The sequence below is a fragment of the Myiozetetes cayanensis genome, unplaced genomic scaffold (genome assembly GCF_022539395.1).
Source record: "Myiozetetes cayanensis isolate MyiCay16 unplaced genomic scaffold, myiCay2020 scf74, whole genome shotgun sequence".
In the NCBI taxonomy this organism is placed as follows: domain Eukaryota; kingdom Metazoa; phylum Chordata; class Aves; order Passeriformes; family Tyrannidae; genus Myiozetetes; species Myiozetetes cayanensis.
Genome location: NW_026088009.1, coordinates 1 through 23,952, shown reverse-complemented (window position 1 = coordinate 23,952; position 23,952 = coordinate 1). Strand labels below are relative to the sequence as shown.

Genomic DNA, 23,952 nt, shown 5'->3' with positions numbered 1-23,952 from the left:
TACCACATCTGTGATGTACACTTGACCTCATCAGGGTCTCTATTGGGTTGCCTGTCCCTTGCAAAAAGTATCTTCTAACAGTGCCATTTCTCTCAGGTGTCGGATCCCATCTTCCATGATCTCCCAGGTGCGATGATGATGCCCCTGCAGGTCGTCTCTGTAAGAAAACCTCTCTCTTATGCTTCTTGAAAGCTGTGCCCAGAGATGAAGGACTTCTGACTCCCTTACAAACCCCTGGTTAATACCATCATCCTGAGACAGGGATCCTAAATACCTTGCTTTGGTACCATCAAGCAGCGCAACTTCACCCATAAGATCCCAGACTCAAATCAAACAGGTCAGAAGGGGTTCATCCAGTCATTGAGTGATGTCTTTCCTCAGGTTGTGGAGATTATCAAATGAAAGGGATTTGGTGATTATTTCTGACTCTGGGTCTGTTATTTGTGAGGGTCTTACCTCCCCATCATTGTCTACCGGGCGAACTGATTTGGTCTTATATTTTCTCTTTTGGATAGGGACAACTTCTATTGGCTGGGGTTGTCCCTCTGGTTTTGTTAGACTCTGAGTTGCCATGGTGTCAAGTGTTTTGTTCCCTTTCTTTTCCTCCTGGAGGTGCTGCACCATGTTGAGCAGCTTTCGGTAGGCAGTGGCGAGGACTCCACATGCAACCACAAGCTGTCTCTCCATAGATCTACCGTGGCACTTTTCCCTCACCGATCTCATCACCTTGACAGGGTCCTGCAGTTGTTCAAGGGTGAACTTCCAGGTCATTGGAGCAGAAACATTCTCCAAGAACTTACCCATGTCCTCCCACAACCCATGCCACTCAAAACTGTCCACTCCTGGGGTGGGCTTCTGGGCACATTCCTGATAGATCTTGGTCCTACCTTCTTAAAGAAGAAAAAGCATCATAATGCAAACTGCCAAACATACAAAGAGTAAGGTATCTCTAACATCTAGAGAGAATTTAAACTCTTCACAAACTGTTGAGGCAGACCTGAAGGAGAAATGGGTGAAGAATTGGGAGAAAACATTCCCCTGCGTTCCTCCTCCAGATTGGGTGCCATTATCACTAAGCCTACAGGGATAACAGCTTAGGTTAGGGTAGGAAATCAACCCTGAAAATACATTCCAAAGGAGACTTATAGGCATTGAATTTACAACCCCACGAATCCAAGTTACAAACTTAAAAATAGCCACAGTGACCTTGGTTTTAGAATCCATTTTGAGATAAACACCTATGAATGGGAAATACATACGCAGGAATACATGCCAAATAAACAGGAATAAATCAAATAACATGATGCCTGAGCGGTTCTATATCCAATACAGAAATGAATTATTCAAAATAGTTATTCTTTTTCCACTTTTTCACGCATTGTCTCATGTTGTCTTGCTTTACTGACGATATGTCTCAGGAGGCGGGACCTATGATGGAATAAAAACACCCCCCCTCCAAAATGACAATTTTTTTTTTAAATTACAAAGCATTCAAGTGAAGTATGAAAATTAATAACAGTTTTACTAAAAATGGAGAACAAAACAGAACAAAAGAAAAAAACAAACAATAACAGAAAAGAATGTCACCTACAACCACTATTTCAGTGTATGCCACTGAGACGGCAGTTCAGTCCTGATGGAGGTCATGTTCAGACCTGGGGGGAAAAAAACTGGTGTGCAAAGTGGTGCCAGTGGTGCTACTCCAAGGCAGTAGGGGCAGCAGTAGTAGCAGCAGTGGTCAGCAGAGGCAGGGAGTGCGAAGTGGCGGTGATAGTGGGCAAGCGGCGCTACTCCAGGGCAGTAACAGCAGCAGCAGCAGCAGGGACGGTTGCAGTGGCTTCGAGCAGCGGGGAGGCACCAGGGATGGTTGCTGTGGCACAGTTCTGGGTGGTAGGGATGATTGCCCCAACTTCAAGCAGAGGGGAGGCTGCAGGGATGGCTGCTGCGGCACAGGCAGCGTGGCTCGAAGGTGCAGCCCAGCCAAGCAGCAACAGTAGCAGCGAGGTGGGGAAACTGGCCAGAGACCAGAACCACAATGAGAGACAGAGAGGATCTCGACTGCACTTTTGCCCTCTGGAACCTGAGTGAGCGTGTTCTGGTCCTGTTAGCAAGTTTATCCTATTAAGTTCTGGCCATATTTCCTGTCAGGACCTTTCATCCCTCCCTGCCCCCACCGGTTCATAGGGGAAGAGAGGGGAGGTGTCCCCTTGCGCTCTCCAAAACCATGTGATGATATGAAAAATTAAACAAGAAAATCTTCATGCAGCTAAACCATAACACTATGCAATACTATCTATTCCAGTAACACAAACCTAAATGGGTTTAATTTTATTCAAAGGGCCTAAACCTGATAACGTTGAAAACCATAGCAACATGCATGTTTATCTTCAAGAGGAGCCAGATCAGGTCTGTATCAACAGTTACAGTTTACTACCAACAGTAAACTCTCACTGAATACATTTCACATTCTTCAGTGTTTGGAACAAGAATTCCAGGTACAACATATGCCAACAGAAATGCCTTGGCATAGACAGCAGGAGGTCTGGAGGGCCCACTTGCACCATGGCTTAAGCAATCAAGGACAAACAATTAAATTGCTTACTGGGTAGGCAGGTAGAAGTCCTCCAGGTCCCACAATATACTGGTTATGCAATAAAGGTGGTACACCTTGAGGCAGATTTTGGGGAGCTTTGCCTGTAGAATCAAAATGCAGACACTTTATTAAGTCTTTAGAAAAGAAAAGGCTTCAGTATTGAGACAAGATAGTTCATGAGTCCTGGCAGTTGCACTGTCTTAGCTTGTAAAGAGCAGAACTATGCAGAAGAATTTTGTGCTGATTGATGAAAACACTCAAAATAGCCTGGAGAGTTTACCCATGCCTCAAGGAAGGGAAAGCACAGGCTACTTAAGACTGAAAACAGTCCCATCAGAAAACAATCTGATTTTGTTATTTACTCTGTCCAAGAGAATTACAAGAATTACAGGAACTTCTCCTTTCCTTGGTCATATCATGAAGGTAAAATTCAGGCATTGTTCTCAGTCTAAGAACAAATTATCTCCTTTCATTTTCTATTCTGTCAACACTGCAATAGACTGAAAAGTACTAAATGTTGCCAGCATACTTTTTGTGGGTGACTTACTGCAGCTGGGAATAGCAAAGAGGAGATTGAAGTGGTTTCAGTTGCCTACGTGAAGGAGTGCTAGGAAGCAGAAGATTAAAAAAAAAAAGCACTTCGACCAGTCATCAGACACTTTATTTACAAGCTATGGAAATGAGAAATTCTTCAGTAAGTGTCATCTTAATATTTAAATCATTTGCTTCCCTCCATAGGATTTCCTTTTAGCAGTTCAAGCTGATTAGAGAAGAAAAAGAATTTAGCATTGCTTTCACTTCAGTGTAGGAAGCCTCCCAACCTTCTCTGTGGTTCTTTTTTCTGAAGTGCTACTTTCTGTGGAATGACACAGACATCACACCTTTTTCCTTTCTCTAGATATGGCAGTAGGGATGTGGCATATCATAATAAGGACAATGCAGTATATTTTGATACTGCCAAATGAATTCAAGTCACAGAGAAGACTGAAATTAAAGCTAATGTGAACTCACAGCCAAGAGTTGGAATACAAAAAGGGTGAATCTCCTAGTCCAAAACTTCCAAAGTCAGAACTGCTCTGGTTTCTATTTATAAAGCTCTTTGGGGATGGAATATGCTACACAAATGTCACATAACATCCTAAAAAATATTTCAAATACACAAACCCAAGCAACCTTATTTTATAACCCAGCAAAGAAAGCATGCAGAAAATGCTAGTCAAGAGAGGATTTCTTAGCGTAGCTATGGCTGACAAGATGCTCAACTGACAGCCCTGTTGACTGAAGTCCTCTGTCTATCCACATCATCTGTTAATATTGCAAACCTGAAGACACTAAGGGAGCTGCTCGTGTGGTAGCAGACACACTGGTAACACTCAGGCCAAGGCTGCTTGTAGTGTTCATACTGCTTGCCATGCTGACAACCGAGGAGGTGGTGCTAGTGGCTGAGGTTGCAGCAGTTGAAAAGGTTGCTGAAGGCTGGAGTAAAGTTGTGTTCTCAACACTAGTGTGCTAGAAAGGAGACAAAAAGAATGAGGATCACAGAGTAAATGAGGCACAGTGAAAGATGCTGGGGGGAGGGAACAAAACTAAAAATCAAAACCAACAATCTTTTAAGTAACAGCAGCACATGTAAAAAATAATGCATTATCTATGTACAAGGAGAGCAAATAAGTTGTATAATTGTGATTTTTAAGTATTCAAAGAAAATTATTACATAAGAGTTAAATTCAAACAGCTGTATTATCACAAAATTATACCACAGTAACTCAAATGTCACTCCATTTCATTATTTCTTGTCCTTTTGGCTTGTATACTCCTTTAAGCTAGTAATAATGGCCAGTCTTCGTGAGCGAAGATCCGGGGAAGGTCTTTACACCTTCCAGCCTGTGCATTGGATTTTTTAGGTGAGACACAGTGTGCGCGGAACTGAGCCCACCCTTTAATCCTAAGGTTCATCTGCCGGGGCCAAGCGAGCTTGGACGGTGGCAGCGAGGTCCTCAGGACGTAGATGGGTTGCCTTTCAGGGCTAACGAGCTCCATCTGCCCGGGGAGTGTCCCTGACTGGGAATCGAACCCGGGCCTCGGCGGTGACAGCGCCGCGCCCTTAACCACTAGACCACCAGGGGTTCCTTTAAGCTAGTATTTGTTTTGTTAAATAAACTCCTATATTCTTCCAAAACACAGTATTTGTTTTCAAAATACAGGACACTGCTATTGTGATTTCCTCAATGTATTTGTGGAATTTAAAAGATTTAAACTGCAATGCCCCACAACAGAGTCAATGTGGTAAACTGAAACGCAGACCAAATGTATTACAGGAACACATGAGGATAAAAGAGTTCCTGATTTGAATCCACCACAATACAGTGCCTTAGCTGTAAGCTGATCACATCTGCAAAACAGTGTCCTCAACACACAGAAGCCAAAAAGAACTCTGAAAACAGAGAAGAAGGACATTTGGATAAGGGTGATTTTTAAAGTTACATATACAGCAGGGATGGAGCATTACCAAAATTCAAGAATAAAGAAAAGCAGTAATCTATCTGCACACCCCAATTGGGATTGTACAGACAGAACAAAGCAGCGTCTCTCTGACTTTCATTTGTGCAACTTCATCTACAGCACTGTGCTCACTACCATTTGTCTTGTTATCTCTAATGCCTTAAAGTCACAGGTGACAACAATGTCACATGGAAAACTCTAAAATCATCTGTCCTGAGGCATTTGTCATGACATGCATCATGCCATCACCTGCATTTTGCCAGCTAACCTCTCCAGTGGAGACTGCTAACAGTCCACATTTTAGAGCAGTTTCAGACAGCCACTTTTAAAGTTTTATTTGTTTTCTTAAACACATTTGTTATAAGAAATTTTTTCTTTATTCCATTCCCCCTTGCTGGCACAAAAAATTTCTCTACAGTTGTGTGACTGGCAAGTCTCTGTAATAGCTCTTCCTGATCTAGTACAAATCACAAGTGGTAAAGACTTTTTTGCCACTAGAGAGCTGGCAGTCCTCCTTCCCCGAGATAAAGCTTGTTTCAGTTCTTAGCATAGTAGGACACACTGAACTAAGAGAGGGTCTTAATCATCAGATAAACTGACTATATGCCAAACATCTGTGGAAATGCAAATAGGACTTACCACATGTGATGTACTTGAAGACAACACTGAGGCAGGGGAGAGGCTACTCTGATGATTTGAAAGGGAGCTAGAAAGAATTTACTAAGAGTTATTAAAATTATTTTTTCCTAAAACATTTTAAATATATATCTATGTATATACACACACATATATATATACAAACATGGAGTAGGTAGCAGAATATTAAAGAATAAAAATTGTAGGTATGTGTATACACATACACACATAGTAGAATATTAAAGAAAAAATTGTAGGAGTGTGTGTATATATGCACATATATATATGTGTGTATATATTCACACACCCCTACAGATATATTTCCTTTAACTAATATCCTACTACCATTTAATGAAAAAAACAAAATATAGAGACAACTATTTCTATCTGTCCAACAGCATCGATCCTCCAACTAAAATTTCTAACAATGTACACAGCTTTTCAACAAACAAATGTCAGGAGAAGATGTTTTCAATGTGAATGGATTAATTCTTGTTATTTGACACATTTCCCATTGTATTCAACAGAAAACACTAGTGTATTAAGAGACCATGTCCTAGCTGTGAAACACAAAAAACACTGTGATAGTCCATAAAATAAGTTTCTTATATTAACAAATACAGTATAAAGGTGAGTATTAAAACATAACCAGTACAGCCTCAGGATGTCACCTGCCCAAGGACAAAGCTCAAGTAACAGGCACTGAAAAATCAGACAGTGCTAATGAGCTAAGCTGTGCTAAATGCACTTCCAGGAACACCAATCTGATATTTCAAAGTGTCTTAAGGAAATATCTTAGAAAAAGACACACACTTTGGCCTATGAAATTATTTCTATTTTTTAATTTTAAGAAATACAAATATAAATGAAAATACAATATTTCAAAATTAGTCAGGAAGTAAATTGTTAGGGAATTATTTCAAACATACGACAGTAAACAAAGAGTAGGCACTGCAGGCAAAGTAGGAAAAACAAACTGAATTTAGCTGACATTATTGAAGCAAGAGCCCCTTGAAACACAAAGCTGTTTATATACCATGAAAACTTGAGGGCAGCATAAAGAGGCAGCCCAGAGCTCATACCTTGCAACCAGAAAAATCCTGGTCTCTTTTGAATCTCTCTCCTAATTCTAGTTAACGTCAGAAAAGGAGACCCTTGTGCCTGATAGCCCCATACGCAATCACCCTTACATCTGTCCTTTCCCCACAACTGAACCCCTTTCAGTTTATCACAACTCCTACTGTACCTGCTTAACTGGGAGAGCGAGCTGCTGGCCAGATCACTGGACTGAGGCAAACTGCACAACGTTGCTGCATGCTGCGATGCTGAAGGCAGAAGCGAAACAGTGGTGGACACCATGCTGGGCAGAGAACCAGCAGAAGGTAGCGAGGGAGAAGGCTCTGTCTTAAACGTAGGAACTGCTGAAGTAGCTGCAACAAGTTAAAAAGAGACATTGAAAGACAAATTCCAGCATACTTGACATCCCAGCCTGGATCCAGGAACACAACAGTGTTATCCCCTTGATTTAAAAAACCCTGACCATTAAGAACCAGTAACAGAATCAAGAATCAGGCTATTAATGAAAATTCAAACAGCAACAGAACTATAATTTTTTCCCTTTAAGCTCTTCACCTACAATAGATTTCTAATTTTGAATGCTACATGTGTAGCAAACTACAACCTTCTGCACTTCACCTCCCACTATCTGGATTACTAACTTTTCCTCACAAGTCAATCCTTATTTTAAAATTCCTAGCATTTGGTTCCACAAACAGAAGTAATTTGTGCTGTACAAATCTACTTTTACCTATAGCTCTGATTTTTCATTGCAAACAACACAGCACCTTTGATGTCTGAGACTTGGATTACTGGACTACAAAGGCACATACAATTTACCAGTTTGGAGAAATAAGTCAAATGTGTAATGCAGTAGAATAAAAGAAACTATGATAAAAGGCCACAAAAGAGCACAGCATTAAACACTTTTAAAGGCCAAAGAGTTGTTAATCTTTCTCTAAATTAATTTGACCTAGATAATAAAAAGATTTTAGCTTAAATATTGATGTTTTGGCTACACAGACTAGAACTTGTTTGCCAGGGATGTGCCTTTCCTAAGGATCACTATACTGTAATAAGACATTGAACAACTCTTCTGCCCAACAGAACACCAAGCTGTTTCTACATTTATCTCTTGTTCTCTGAAGATAGTCCACAGAATTAGAGGCACTCACTCACCAATATAAGTCAGAGAGAGTAGAACCCTGCCTTCTGCTGGGCCATGCTTCCATACCACATTAGAGACCACTACACAGTGGATCATCACTAGCTTGCAATGCATGTGAAGACAGAATGATCACAAAAGTCAGATATACACTTGGAAGGTACACATCCAGAAGGAAAAGGGAAACCTGGTTATCCAGGACATGGAGAAGGCTGAGGTACTCAATGACGTTTTTGCTTCAGTCTTCACCAGCAAGTGTTCCAGCCACACCGACCAAGTTGCAGAAGGCAAAGGTAGGGACTGGAAAAATGAGGAACTGCCTGCTCGAGAAGATCAGGTTGGAGACCATTTAAGGAACCTGTAGGTGCACAAGTTTATGTGCACTGGAAAAGGGGAAATATAACTCCCATTTTTAAAAGGGGAAATAAGGAAGATCTGGGAACCTATAGGTCGGTCAGTCTCACCTCTGTTCCTGGCAAGACCATGGAGCAGATCCTCCTGGAAACTATGCTAAGGCACAAGGAAAATAAAGAGGTGATGGGTGACAGCCAACATGGTTTCGCTAAGGGCAAATCATGCCTGACAAATTTGGTTGACAGGATTTACAGATGTGGTGGATGAGGAAAGAGCGACTGACGTCACACACCTGGACTCATGCAAAGCATTTGACAGTCCGACATGACATCCTTGTCTCTAAACTGGAGAGACAAGGATTTGATAGGTGCACCACTCAGTGGATAAGGAATTGGCTGGATGGTCACACTCAGAGTTGCAGTCAAGGGCTCAGTGTCCAAGTGGAGACCAGTGACGGGTGGTGTTCCTCAGGGGTCAGTATTGGGACTGGTGCTGTTTAACATCTTTGTCGATGACATGGACAGTGGGATTGAGTGCACCCTCAGCAGGTTTCCTGATGAGACCAAGCTATGTGCTGCAGCTGACACACTGGGGGGAAGATATGCCATCCAGAGGGACCTTGACAGGTGGGCCTGTGCAAACCTCATGAAGTTCAACAGGGCCAAGTGCAAAGTCCTGCACCTGGGTCATGGCAATCCCAAGCACAAGTACAGGTTGAGTGGAGAATGAATTGAGAGAAGCCCTGGGGAGAAAGACCTGGGGGTGATGGTTGATGAAAAAATGAATATAAGCCAGCAATGTACAATTGCAGCCTAGAAAGCCAAGTGTATTCCGGGCCGCATCAAAAGCAGTGTGGCCAACAGGTTGAGGGAGGTGATTCTACCTCTCTACTCTGCTCTCCTGAGACCCTACCTGGAGTACTCTGTCCAGCTCTGGGGCTGCCAACATAAGAAAGTTGTGGACCTGATGGAGCGTGTCCAGAGTAGGGACAAGAAGATGATCAGAGGGCTGGAGCATCTCTCCTGTGAAGACAGGCTAAGAGAATTGGGATTGTTCATCCTGGAGAAGAGAAAGCTCCAGAGAGACCTTGTAGCAGCCTTCCAGTACCCGAAGGAGGCCTACAAGAGAGCTGGAGAGGGACTTTTTACAAGGACATGTAGAGATAGGACAAAGGGGAATGGCTTTAAACTGAAGGAGAGTAGGTTTAGGTTAGCTATTAGGAAGAAACTCTTCCCTGTGAGGGTGGTAAGGCACTGGCACTGGTTGCCCAGAGAATCTGTGGAGGCCAGGCTGGATGGGGCTTTGAGCAACCTGGTCTAGTGGAAGGTGTCTCTGTCCACACCAGGGGGCTTGGAACAATATGATCTTTAAGGTCCCTTCCAAACCATTCTATGATTCTATGAACTAAGAAATTTATCAGCACATACAGAAGTGAAAATGTCAAAGAAGACATTGTTAAGACAATGTTAAGAGGAGACAATTGCAAAATAGTTTGCATGCATGAAATAGTTACATGGAATAAGACTGATTCCAGTTTATGTGCTTGAGATACAGAAAAAAAAAAAAGTGTTCTCAAAGAGGAACTGGCACAGAAAAAGGGACTAATAAAGCAATTAAAGAATAATTACAAAAATATTAGGAATTCTCAGATCTTTGTGTTCCATAGCAAAAAGACAAGTCCTGTAGTGAATTTCATAAATTGTTTATTAATTCTGTACACAAGATTAAGAAAGTTTTTCACTTGAAAAGTTGTTTTTATATATAACAATCTTTCAAGTGGTAACTCTTTGGGCATATACAATTCTCCTGCTCATTTAAATTGAAGTCAGCCCTTTGTTTATAGGTTGGAATGCTCAACTTCTTTCTACTCAGAAGTATATAAAAAAAGGCTGCCCTACTAATGAGGTACCTGAAGAGATGCTTAAGAGAAAGATAGACGAAATTGAAGTGCTGGAATTCCAAAAGATGTTAATTCACACTGCAGCCCTTGAAAACTTCCACAGAGCAGAACATAAAGGTCAGAAGATTGAATACTATAATTTAATTATTTTAACTCCAGAAAAAGAACTATAGGGGTGGTACAAATAAAATACCTCATTAGAAACTGGCCAAGATGAAGATAACAGTTGATATCTGAGTTCTGAGATGTAACAAGAACTAATAGTTTCTGCAGCAGAATGTACCATAGAAACTCCATATAGTTGAGCCAAGTGATTTAAAGGGACTAACCAAGCAAAGAAACAATGAAGGGAACTGCGGCAGCAGCCAAGCAACACCCAGTTCCTCTCCAACCACGTGTATTGTCTAAAAGAAGTTCATCAGGTAGTCACTTAGAACTTTGGGAACTCCAGACATAAACAACCACTGAAGACACCCAATGAAGCCCCTCAGAGACCTTATAAGGATATGTATATATGATAATAAGAGTCAGTAAACGTCATGAATATGTAACAGGAATGCGGGGAACGAAAAATGTATAATCATGTAATGCTGACATACAAGCTGTAGTGGATATACCTCTCTGTGTGCACTTTGGAAAACTGATGACGAGGGCACCCAGAGTCCTGTGACCATGCAGTATGTTGTAATAAAGAATGCCTGGTTTCTAAAACTCACAAATTGAGTCTTAGAGGTTTCTTTAAGAGCTGATTTTAGGACATAAAGTAATGCCTGTATCAGAGCCAGTACTGTGTTATTTTTACTCCACTGCAAGGCAGCAAGGTACCTGACAGAGCTTCTAACAGGGCACAAGTAACACTATACCCAGTGAGAGCTGCATTCAGACTATGTGACTTCGTGTCATTACAGCTCAATGATACTCAGAGTTTCCCAACTGAGAATTGAAAGAATTACTAAGAAATTTGATATTAATTTTTAATTCAATAATTTTTTAATTTTATATTAATTTTTTGCAAATAAATTCAAAAGAAAAAACAACAGCAAAGCAGCTTCTTTAACTCTAAGACTGCTTACATTTATAGATTTAATAGAGCTGTGTTCATACTTTAGTCAAGCAGCAAATAGTATATCCTATGCAAATACAAAATAAACTCAAAATAGTCAGTCAAAAGAAGAGACCAAAAAAATAGCCAGTGAGAACAATATAAAACCTTAAACCAGAAGTGACTACTATAGTTGTGCGCACAGCAAGTATTAAGATCAGAAAGCCCTGTGCACAACCAAGTTTTGTAAACTTACTGTCAAGAGTTGCCTGTGTTCTAACACTGCTGTGCCCATTCTGTAAACAAACAAGAAATGGATGAATAAATTATCCTACGGGTACATTAAATTTTCAGACCAAATGACACACAGAGCATGCTTCATGCAAAATTCTATATTCAATTCAAAACTGAAAGACCAAAAAGACAGAAAATTAACTTTTTTTACAGCCTTTAACAAAACCACATAATAAAGTTGTCTCAAGTGCAAGGTGTCCTGAACATACAGAATCTCATACACTGCCCATAATACACCCATCAGCAGGACACCATCCCATGTACCGTATATAACATAAACTTCAGGTTCACACCAATATGAAAGAAAGAATTGCATTATATAGGAAATGGTTGTGCTTTTGACAAAATGCAACTCACAATTTTAACTATCCAAGTTACACAGAAACACTAATTTTTTCGATTGAAAGATAAGACTTGAGAGGCACCAGTTGTTGTTTGGATAACGTTGGAGTAAAATATAATGGCCAGTCTTCGCGAGCGAAGATCCAGGGAAGGTCTTTTACACTTTCCAGCCTGCACATTGGATTTTTTAGGTGAGACACAGTGTGCGCGGAACTGAGCCCACCCTTTAATCCTAAGGTTCATCTGCCGGGGCCAAGCGAGCTTGGACGGTGGCAGTGAGGTCCTTAGGACGTAGGTGGGTTGCCTTTAAGGGCTAACGAGCCCCACCTGCCCGGGAGTTGCCCTGACCGGGAATCGAACCCGGGTCTCGGCGGTGATAGCGCCGCGCCTTTACCACTAGACCACCAGGGGCTCCAACGTTGGAGTACAGAAGTAGATAGTCTATGCTTGATCCTCACCAGTACATACAAGCTAGTGCAGAAGACAAGTGTGACTGAACCATTACATAACAAAGGCCAGGAGTAAATAAACTTAGAAACTCTCACAAGTTCCTTAAATATTTGATAAATTAAATTCTCTTAAAACAAACCTACATTCCATATACAAATAGAGTAGGTGCTTTTGAATACTCCTGAGACTCTTTCTGTCCTAGATTAAATCTCTCCCTATGCTTTTTAAAATAAAAGATTGAACTAATTCCCACTGCTGTTTAAATCCAACAAAAGAGTAATGCTGGAAGGGTCACAAACAGTTTGGAATCCATTTTCTAGGTGCCATATTAATTTAATAAATAATATGCCTTTGGGTAGAAACTGTCAAGTTATGGCAAAATACCATGACTAATATTTTACATGCAGAGATAGTTTCTCTTTTAAAAACTAAGCTTCAGGGAAGGAAACTCAACTAGAATGTTAGTGTTATAAATGTCAAACAGGAATTCAAGACATCAAAACCCATAAAAGCAGAGGCTCTTATATACCAAATACAAAAAATGGCTACACAATAGGAAAAGAAAAAACAACAAGTGGACTTGGGAATCAAAAAATACCACTTGCCTTGGTTAAAATATTACTATACCTGAGTAATACAAGTTTAATATGGATAAGAATATTTCCTCTTTTTCAAAGTCTTATTTCTGAAATTCACTCACCATATCTGCAACAGGGGTTGGTTCAGATGGAGCCATGGAGCTTTGGTATGCTATCCTACTATGCACAGAAGCCTCGTCATAGGAGGAAGTTGTTACTGGGCTAGTGCTCTGGGATGAGCAGGTCAGACTGGAAGAGCTGATGGCAGAGGTTGTCTGGGTGGACTCTTGTACTGTATTGGATATTGGTAAAGAGGTATTCAAAGGATCACTGGAAAAAGTAAAAATTATTTATCAGCATGGTAAACGACATCTCAAACACCTTTGTGAAAATATCAGCTCCTATACAGTTATCTAGAACTACTTTAAACATGCAGTCAAATCTACATTACTTATACTAGAAAATCTAATAATGAGAAAAAAATATATAATTTTCCTTTGGTCCCCAGTAATCACTGCTTCAAAACCATCAGCTGCACTAAGCACCATTCATTATCTTCTTTCCAACCCAATCAAAACAAGAGTTTACAACACAAGCACTTTTTGGTCTTGTTATTTCCACCTTCTCAAAGGATATATTAATGAACATAAACTCAGTTTTTTAAACAAGTAGGTCCATAAAGTCTCTTTTTACAATAGAATTCTGTCATTAAAGTCTAACAGAATTATGCAAAGAAGAAAAGTACTTTAAAATGCAGGATTGTTTTATTTGTAAACAGCTTTTTTTTTTAAGTTTATAGAACTAGAAATTAATGTGAAAATTCATTTTTAATGATATTGCTGAATTAGCTTCAGAAAACCTCTTATTGAAGCCAATTTTTGAATGAATAAGGAAGAAAAAATGGGTTACTGGTACGCTGGCATTTATCATTGACCATTTTAGCATTTCAGTAAGAGGTTCTACATACTGAAAGACTGGTTTCTTTTCTCATCCCATAGAAGCATCAGATTTGTAATCTTGTGCCAATCTACTAATATACATATATGGTACAAAGGTCATCTCCGCAACCAAAAGCAGAAAAAAAATCATGCTGTGAGGAACAAATCCTTTACACAAATTTGAAAATCAGGACAATTAAACACGAGAAAGCAATTCTATAAAGGGTAGTTTAATTATAAAATTATTTACATTCATGTCATCTTGAGCTTCACATCAACCCATCCAGGGACATTTTGATTGTCATTAGAAAATAAATTTCTCCTTTAAGATGCCATCCACAGAAAACACTTCACAGAATCACACAATCAATTAGGTTGGAAAAGACCTCTGAGACCACTGAGTCCAAACTGTGACCTAACACCACCATGGTCAACTAGACCAGAGCACTAAGTGCCACATCCAGTCTTTCCTTAAACACCCCCAGGGAAGGAGACTCCACCACCTCCCTGGGTAGTCCATTCCCATATCTAATCACTCTTTTTGTGAAGAAATTCTTCCTAATGCCCAACCTAAACCTCCCCTGGCAGAGCTTGAGGCTATGTCCTCTTGTCCTGTCACTAGTTGCCTGGGAGAAGAGGCTGACCCCCACCTGGCTACAACCTCCTTTAAGATAGTTATAGAGAGCAATAAGGTCCCCCCTGAGCCTCCTCTTCTCCAGGCTAAACAACTGCAACTCCCTAAGCCACTACTCAAATGATATGCGTTTCAGACCCTTCACCAGGTTTGTTACCCTGGATTCACTCCAGTATCTTAATGTCCTTCCTGAATTGAGGGGCCCAGAGCTGGACACAGCACTCGAGGGGTGGCCTCACCAGCGCTGAGTACAGGGGAAGAATCACTTCCCTGCTCCTGCTGCCACACTGTTCCTGATACAGGCCAGGATGCCAATGGCCTTTTGGTCACCTTGGCACACTGCTGGCTTGTGTTTGTTCACCTTACATCATAATATTTCCCCCTCCAGTTACATGGTAGTTATGCCTTGATGTTTTTGGCACGGTTCTGGCCCCTTAAAGAAGACATGCAAGAAGGTAGGAGGGGAACTCACACATACTTTAGAGATTTTGTGTACAAGCTATTGTTGGTTGCCTGGCTGGTATTCTCACTGCTTGAAGTTGATCCTAATTCTGGAAGCACAGGCTCTGATCCAAACTCCAAAGCTCCAAACTGAACATTTAATCCTGTCACGTCTGCTGATCCAGGCATCTCCACTGCAGAGGCAGGAATCTTAAAGGAGGAAAAAATCCAATATAATTCCTATGCATGCACAATCTGTATTAAAGATATCAGTAACTGACATCCTCTCATCCCTTAACTACAGGTTTCTTCAGTTACTGCCTCAGCCTTTGATGGTAACTAGATGTGTGACAACCCCCCACTTTACATAAATTAACTACATTCTTGAAACCTGAAATAAATTCATCGATGCTGTCCCCTGATCTGGAGCTGAAACAATAAGTCATACAGTTTTACAATATCAAAGTGTCATCTGTGTCCATCCCCCTCAGCCAATATTCATCTTCTGGCTACTAAGTCAATCCAAAAGTCACACAGCAACAGTCATTTTCCACACAGAGAAATCAGATATATGCTTGGAAAAGACAACACTGTATTTTGAATCTAAAAACTATTCAGCTTTGAATTTTCTGCTTTATAAACAAGAAACAGAATATGGTCTTTGCTCTCCATCTCCCTAGAAACTTGTATATAGAATCATTTAGGTTGGAAAAGACCTCTAAGATCATAAAGTCCTGCCGTTAACCCAGCACTGCCAAATCCAGTACTAAACCATGTCCCTAAGCACCACATCTACATGGCTTTTAAATCCCTCCAGGAATGGTGATTCCATCCCCTCCCTGAGCAGCCTGTTCCAATGCTTGACAACCCTTGCTGTGAAAATATTTTTCCTAATATCCAATCTAAATCTCCCCTGGTGCAACTTCAGTCCATTTCCTCTCGTCACTTGTTGCCTGGGAGAAGAGACCACCCCCCACCTGGCTACAACCTCCTTTCAGGTAGTTGTAGAGAGCAATAAAACCCCCTTGAGCCTCCTTTTCTCCAGGCTAAACAACCCCAGCTCCCTCAGCCACTACTCATTAGATCTGTGCTCCAGCCCCTTCCCTAGCTCCATTTCCTTCTTTGGACTTGCTCCAACCCCTCAATGTCTTTCTTGCAGTGAGGGGCCCAAAACTGGACAAGGGATTCAAGTGTGGTCTCACCAGTGCCAAGTACAGAGGGACAATCACTTCCCCAGTTCTGCTGGTCACACTATTGCTGATACAAGCTTTTGTATGTTTATATGTTTACTAAGGACAAACTCAATTACCCACCTTGGATGATGGAATTATCCTCCGTTTTGGTGGTTTTATCTGCTTCTGCTGGCTTTGGTGGGCAGTCACTGCCTGGTTATCCATAGATATAGTGGAGAGCTGTAACATTTTGTTAACAGCTGTAGAGGTGTCTACTGGTGATGGCTCGTGGAGTTTTACCTGGGAGGAGAAGGACTCCAGCCCAGGAGGAGAAACAGGGACCGCCTGCATTTGTTGTTGCTGTTGCTGGGTCAGATGGCTCAGAACTGGGGAGGGTTCAGGCTGGGATTTCAAGTCTGGTCAGTATTGGGAAAAAGAAATATCAGAATTAAAGCATTGAACTCTATTATTCATGTTTCTACCCTTTTTGAAAGAATATGGGTGACTTGACACACTGGACAGTTACGATTTTATAGAATGTGCAAGTCTCTTTCAGACATCACATGAGTTTCATATTTAATATTACCATTGTAATAATAAGGCCAACACCTGATCACAGAATCACAGAATCAAACAGGTTGGAAAAGACCTCCAAGATCATCAAGTCCAACCCTTGATCCAACCCTACCGTGGTTCTCATACCAGGGCACTGATGCCACATCCAGTCTCACCTTAAACACCTCCAGGGACGGAGAATCCACCCACTCCCTGGGCAGACCATTCCAATGGCTGATTACCTCTCTGTAAAAAATTTTTTCATAATATACAACCTAAACTTCCCCTGGCAGAGCTTAAGACCGATCCCTCTTGTCTTACTACTGATTCCTGGGAGAAGAGACCAACCCCCACCTGGCTACAACCTCCTGTCAGGGAGTTGTAGAGAGTGATGAGGTCTCCCCTGAGCCTCCTCTTCTCCAGACTAAACAATCCCAGTTCCCTCAGCCTCTCCTCACAGGACTTGTGCTCGTGTCCCTTCACCAGCCTCATTGCTCTTCTCTGGACCTGCTCCAGCACCTCAATATCCTTCCTGAACTGAGGGGCCCAGAACTGGACACAGCACTCAAGGGGTGGCCTCACCAGTGCTGAGTACAGGGGAAGAACCACTTCCCTGGTACTGCTGCCACACTGTTCCTGATACAGTCGCAGATGCCATTGGCCTTCTTGGCCACCTGGGCACACTGCTGGCTCGTTCGGCTTCCTGTCAATATTCTCTACTTTAAATAAACAGCTGTGGGCAAGTATTATTCAGAATCATAGAAATGTTTAAGTTGGAAACGACCTCTAAGATCAAGTCCTACCATTAACCCAGCACTGCCAAATCCAGTACTAACCCATGTCCCTAAGCACCACATCTACATGGTTTTTAAATCCCTCCAGGAATGGTGATTCCATCCCCTCCCTGAGCAGCCTGTTCCAATGCTTGACAACCCTTGCTGTGAAAATATTTTTCCTAATATCCAATCTAAACCTCCCCTGGTGCAACTTCAGTCCATTTCCTCTCGTCACTTGTTGCCTGGGAGAAGAGACCACCCCCCACCTGGCTACAACCTCCTTTCAGGTAGTTGTAGAGAGCAATAAAGCCCCCTTGAGCCTCCTTTTCTCCAGGCTAAACAACCCCAGCTCCCTCAGCCACTACTCATTAGATCTCTGCTCCAGCCCCTTCCCTAGCTCCATTTCCTTCTTTGGACTTGCTCCAACCCCTCAATGTCTTTCTTGCAGTGAGGGGCCCAAAACTGGACAAGGGATTCAAGTGTGGCCTCACCAGTGCCAAGTACAGAGGGACAATCACTTCCCCAGTTCTGCTGGTCACACTATTGCTGATACAAGCCAGGATGCCATTGGCCTTCTTGGCTACTGGGCACACACTGTTTCATGTTCAGCTGGCTGTTAACCCATGTCCTTTTCCAACAGTCAGCTTTCTAGCCACTCTTCCCCCAGCCTGTAGCACTGCATGGGATTGTTGTGACCCAAGTGCAGGACCCAGCACTTGGCACTGTTGAACCTTATACAATTGGCCTTGGACCACTGATCCAGCCTGTCCAGATCCCCCCTACCCTCTAGTAGATCAACACTCCCACCTAACCTGGCATCGTCTGCAAACTTATGGACCCAGTCAAAAGTGTACCCATCCAAGCTATGAGTATCCAGTTTCCCCAGGAGAAAGTTGTGGGAGACAGCATCAAAGGCTTTATTAAAGTCCAGATAGACACATCCACAGCCTTTCCCTCATCTCTGTACATGACTCATGATGGCACTCAAGATGATCTGCTCAGTGACCTTCCCCAGCACCAAGGTCAGGCTAACAGGCTAACAGTTCCCCAAATCCTCCTTCCAACCCTTCTTGTGGATGGGCATCACATTTGCTAAACTCCAGTCTTCAGGGACCTCCCTGGTTAGCCAGGACTGCTGATAAATGATTGAAAGTGACTTGGTGAGCACTTCTGTCAGCTCCCTCAGTACCCTTGGGTGGATCCCATCCAGCCCCATGGACTTGTGTGTGTCTAAGTGGTGTAGCAGGTTGCTGACCATTTGACCTTGGATTATGTGGGCTTCATTCTGCTTCTTGTCCCTGTCTTCCAGCTCAGGGGGCCGGGTGCCCTGAGAACAACTGGTCTTGTTAATAAAGACTGAGGCAAAGGCGGCATTAAGTACCTCAGCTTTTTCCTCATCCTTTGTCACTATGTTTCCCCACATGCCCAATTAAGGATATTATCCTTGGTTCTCCTTTTGCTGCTGATATATTTATAGAAACATTTTTTATTGTCTTTTATGGCAGCAGCCAGATTAAGTTCTAGCTGGGCTTTGGCCCTTCTAATTTCCTCCCAACATCCTTGTAGTACTCCAAGTTGCCTGCCCCTTCTTCCAAAGCTAATACACTCTTTTCTCCTAAGTTCCAGCCAAAGCTCTTTGTTCAGCCAGACCTGTGGTCTTCCCTGCCAGTTCATCTTTTAGCACATGGGGACAGCCTGTTCCTGCACCTTTAGGATTTCCTTCTTGAACAACGTCCAACCTTCCTGGGCCCCTTTACCCTTCAGGACTGCCTCCCAAGGGACTCCATCAACCAGTCTCCTAAACAGGCCAAAGTCTGCCCTCTGAAAGTCCAAGGTAGCAGTTCTACTAACCCTTGTCCTCCAAGAATCCAAAACTCTATCATTTCATGGTCGCTGTGCTCATTGGTTAGGAACTTGTAGCCATTACCCCCTATCCTTTAAGTCACCATGTGACTTAAGGAAATCTTCCCTATCATGTGCCTTGTCTACCTGTTGGGCCTGTCCCAGGAAAGGTACAGTTTGGTTCCAGTATTCTCTCTCTTGCACTCCCTGATACTCCTCAACCTACTCACCTCCTCCTGGATCTCTGTCACTAAGCTGAGGAGTTTCTCTACCTGGGCACACCTCCCACAGGTGTGCTCACTACTGCTGTCCAATACTGGCATAAGAGCAGGGCCCACCCTGCAGCCTGACACCTGGGTAGCAGCATGTTCCCACCAGAGCTCTGCCTAGGCAGCTGTTTCAGTCATGGTGGGTACAGAGCTTAGAGAGGCCGTGGCTGTCTGCCAGGTAGATACCATTGCTCCCTGGTTGAGCTGGCAGGGTCTTAGGACCTTTCCTGCATGCCCTCCCTCACAACCTGCCACACCATGCCCTGGCTGAAGTGCCACAGGAGGTAGTTGCCATTACTCATGGCCCTACCCATGCCTCGTCAGCCACTCTCATGCAAGCTGCCAGTCTCAGCGTTCTCCTGAGGTTTCCCCAGCTCAGGACACCATCACCAACACCCCCCTCATAGATCCCCTGCTCTGCTGCAAAATGCACCTGCACCAGAGCTGCTTACCTTGGCTTTCTTAAAAAATATAAAATCAAACCTACTCATGTAACAGTATCACACATTAGATCTCAAAAACTGTTATAAATTATTTTAGTCAAACACTGCAAGTTTCACTGCAACTAACTGTGCCAATAAAATGTGACAATTTCCAAGGGTCTGGAGTTGCAATTTAGTGGTATTATGAGTTAGGGTTCCCCTGCCCCTACAAATGAGATTTTCAACACAAATAGGAAGTCATCTATTATCTCAATATGGATGAAAGTCAAGAGACGCTGGATACTGACAGTTTTTTTTCCCAAGACTTCCCCTTTCATATTTTCAGATACCGAAAGTGTCTTAGAGCACCGGTCAACAGCTGTAAGAGATCCACAGCATTTGCAGTGTGAAGGTTTTTTTATCCAGTTGAAGTACATTAGAAAGAAACATAAAATGTACATAAACAGTTTTTCAGAATTTCTGCATGTCAAAGATTATAACTGCTACCAAATTGTGTGCTTATCTATCTGGAAGCATACACACAAGAGAGATACAAGACCTATCACTTTTCACAGTGAGAATAGTGCTAGGAACTACACTGCAAAAACCAAGTTTGTGTCATTTTTACTCTTTCAACTAATTTTACTGAATTAAATGAAAAATCCATACAATTATGAATAGACAAAATACATCATTTAACCTACATCATTTTCAGCACACATAGACTTCACACTAGGGAAAGAACACTGAGATGTGATGCACATTATGAAGAAATTATATAGGACTCATTCAAAATTCATGGAATGATTAGAAGAGAACAAATTGGGGAAAAAGACAAAATATGGTACAACTTAGAAGCAACATAGGCACACTGGAAATGGGTATTTTCCAGGATTTGTTGAGAAAAAAGTGTGCTGGTATGGCTGGGGTAGAGATTATTTTCTTCCCAGTGGTTGGTATGGGGCTGTGTTTTGGATTTGTGCTGAACAAAGGGTTGATAATATAGAGGTGTTTTTACTATTGCTGAGCAGGGCTTGCACAGAGCCAAGGCCTTTTCTGCTTTTTGTACTGCCATGATGGGAAGGGGGCTGGGGTGTGTGGGAGGTTGGGAGGAGACATAGCTGGGACAGGTGACCCCAACTGACCAAAGGGATATTCCAGACAATATGGCATCATGCTCAGTGTATAAAGTAGGGGGAAGAAGGAGGAAAGGGAGGACATTTGGAGTGATGATGTTTGTCTTCCTGGGTAACCGTTGCACATGATAGGACCCTGCTCTCCTGGAGATGGCTGAATACCTTCCTGTCCATGGGAAGCAGTGAATGCATTCCCTGTTCTGCTTTGCTTGTGTGCATGGCTTTTGCTTTGCTGTGTCAGGAGAGCCTACCCCAATCAGACCTAAAATCCAATCAGAGAATGCATACAATGCGAGCTATCATGCAAGTTCAACTGCTTCCGCCAAGGTGTCTTGGTGTCTTGCTGTCTTGGTGTTGATTATACTAAAACCAGCCTGGTTCACCAGACTTTGAATACACATCCTGCTGTTGAAACAGGATTTGACAGATAAGCTGGTAGCTGGCCTGTAAATTTGTGTGACTAGCAGTTAATCACTTTATACTATAAAAGTCCAGTCCCCTTTCATACGGTCAGGTTGTTCTAACATAGCCCTTCTTGGAGTGTATGTGAGGAGATTCCTCCCTTGGCTGGGGATGCCCTCCAAGGATACTCCTCGAGGTTAAGAGAAAGATCTCCACATGTTGTTGGTCTGGGTGAGTTACATCAGATCTCTACTTAATAATTATTTCTTTTTGCTAGCTTTACTATAATTGCTTCAATATAATGCACTATCATCCTATCTTATACTATACTACTAGTAGTTTTAGCATTTATATTGCTGTGTAGTAAATAATTCTGATTAAGATCTTTTGTCTGATCATTTGTAATAATAAATTATTCATTTTATATAAATATTCTCCTTTTGTTAATCAATAAAACCTGTGGGACAAAAATGGTTCAATCACACCTCTGTAATTCTTTAAATTTAAACTGTTGACATAATCTGAGGCTAACATAGGATTCAGCTGTACCTAGGCTCCTCTCTGAGCAGGGGTTTTGAAAGCAAGGGATTCCTTTCTGCACCTCCTGACTCAATGGTAGGGCTTTTATAATAAATTTTGTCAAAGCCTTTCACTCCCACACGAGACATTTCCCTATTAAAATGTCTTTATCTCAACCCACGAGTTTTCCAGCTTTTACCCTTCCAGTTCTCTTCCAGATCCCACTGGTGGGAGAGTGAGCAACTGGCTGCATAGGGCTTGGCTGCTGGCTGGGATTATACCACAACACAAAGTCACATCAAAGTTCCACTTAAATATTCAAGCATATTAAATGAAAGATGTCACTACATGAAGGCTCAACAACCTCTAAAGATTCAATGACATTTACAGATAGGCTTAAGCCTATCAAAACTTAGTTTGTGATATATTCGTAATGTCTATTACCAGCTACTAAGTGTAACACTTACAATGCTGTAACCAATTACATTACTAGAATTACGTGTTTTTAAAAAAGCTTTTCATTTAAGGCCATTTTAAACCGTTATTTGCTTTAAGAAATCTTATAGGCTAACAGAGAGAGAAAGCTATGTCAAAGCACTTACCAAACTGAATAAGGACTGAGGACTGAGTAATGGGTGGTTTTAGATCCCAGGATGATGTGGTAGTGGTGGTAGAAGTATTATTGTTTTGTTGAGAGGTAAACTGACGCAAACCTGGAGATTTCAATTGGTCCAAGATTTGAGATCCAGCAGAGTTTGTCAATTTAGAGGACCCAAGTTCACCAAAGCCAGAACAAAGAACTGCAGACTACCAAAAGACACAAAAAAATAAATTAAAATAAGAACAAACGAGAAAGAGTGGAGGTGTGTATTTAATTAATAATGTGAACATAACCATAGGGTCAATGCCTACAGTTGGTATTTATCAGCAACCAAAACCTCTTCAGTCCTAGATTAATAATAAATCACAGAATGACAGAATTGTTAGGGTTGAAAGGGACCTCTGGAGATCATCCAGTCCAACCCCCCTGCCAAGGCAGGGTCAGCTGGATTAGGTGACACAGGAATGCGTCCAGGTGGGTTTTTAATGTCTCCAGAGAAGGAGACTATGACCTCCCTGGGCAGTCTGTTCCAGTGCCCCCACCCTCAATGGAAATAAGTTCTTCATGTTGAGGTGGCACTTCTTGTAGTTTAGTTTATGACCAGTAAAAAAATCAACAGTTGGAGCATATGACCAGATCCTCTCTGGTTGTCACTTCCATCACTGATTACAAGAATACTTATTTTCTGTAACCATACATCTCAAAATAGCATGCATTTACTAATAGTTGCATTTATTCTCTGAAAATCAGTTCTAGTACCCAATTTCAAGCCCTCACAATTAAATCAGAAATAATCAGATTTTCACAAAAAGCAGTCAGATATGTGCTTGCAAATAACACATCACAGTTTTCTGGCATAGAACTCTTCACTATAAACAAGTGATTTCATCCCAAATATGCATGCAGTAAATGCATCTGCTCTCTACTCAAAAATTAACACAAGTACTTCATGTGAACCAAGAAACAACTACTTAGCAAAACCAGACAGAAAAAATAATCTTTATTTTGTGTGCGTGTGTGGAAGCAATAGAATTAATAATTCCTTAAACATCTGCAACCTGAATTTTATAAATACTGAAACATCTCATGAAATTATCAGTACTGGAAAAGTTATTTAACCTGAAATATTTACTCATGAAGAATATTTAGAAAGTATAAAATAATTTTACCAGACTTTGAGGAGAACAAGACTTTACAGCACTGGAGCTGCACCTTCCTGATGCCACTTGGTTGCTGTGCTGAGAATTTGTGAAGACTAGGGCTTGGCCAAAGGTCTGCTGCTGGGGAGCCTCAAATGAGTTGCCTTCTGTCTCTTGGGTAAAGGTCACAGGCT

At 41.8% G+C, this 23,952-nt stretch overlaps 1 protein-coding gene and 2 non-coding genes across 3 annotated transcripts in view; all 3 read right to left on the bottom strand.

The window, feature by feature from the left end:
* The window catches only part of LOC126652274 (ubiquitin-associated protein 2-like), a 52,642-nt gene extending 29,881 nt beyond the window's left edge, over positions 1-22,761 (bottom strand). The window contains 9 exon segments of the mRNA XM_050338959.1: positions 2,603-2,694; positions 3,916-4,102; positions 5,735-5,801; positions 6,978-7,161; positions 11,505-11,544; positions 13,035-13,242; positions 14,963-15,135; positions 16,239-16,513; positions 22,621-22,761. Coding sequence (XP_050194916.1) covers positions 2,603-2,694; positions 3,916-4,102; positions 5,735-5,801; positions 6,978-7,161; positions 11,505-11,544; positions 13,035-13,242; positions 14,963-15,135; positions 16,239-16,448 — 1,161 coding nt within the window. The 5' untranslated portion in view covers positions 16,449-16,513; positions 22,621-22,761.
* TRNAD-AUC (transfer RNA aspartic acid (anticodon AUC)) lies at positions 12,224-12,296 on the bottom strand. The gene has a single exon. It is a non-coding gene; the product is annotated as a tRNA-Asp (tRNA).
* Positions 15,446-15,528, bottom strand: LOC126652276 (small nucleolar RNA SNORD121A). Its single transcript, XR_007631946.1, has one exon. It is a non-coding gene; the product is annotated as a small nucleolar RNA SNORD121A (small nucleolar RNA).
* Positions 22,762-23,952: the final 1,191 nt, after the last annotated feature.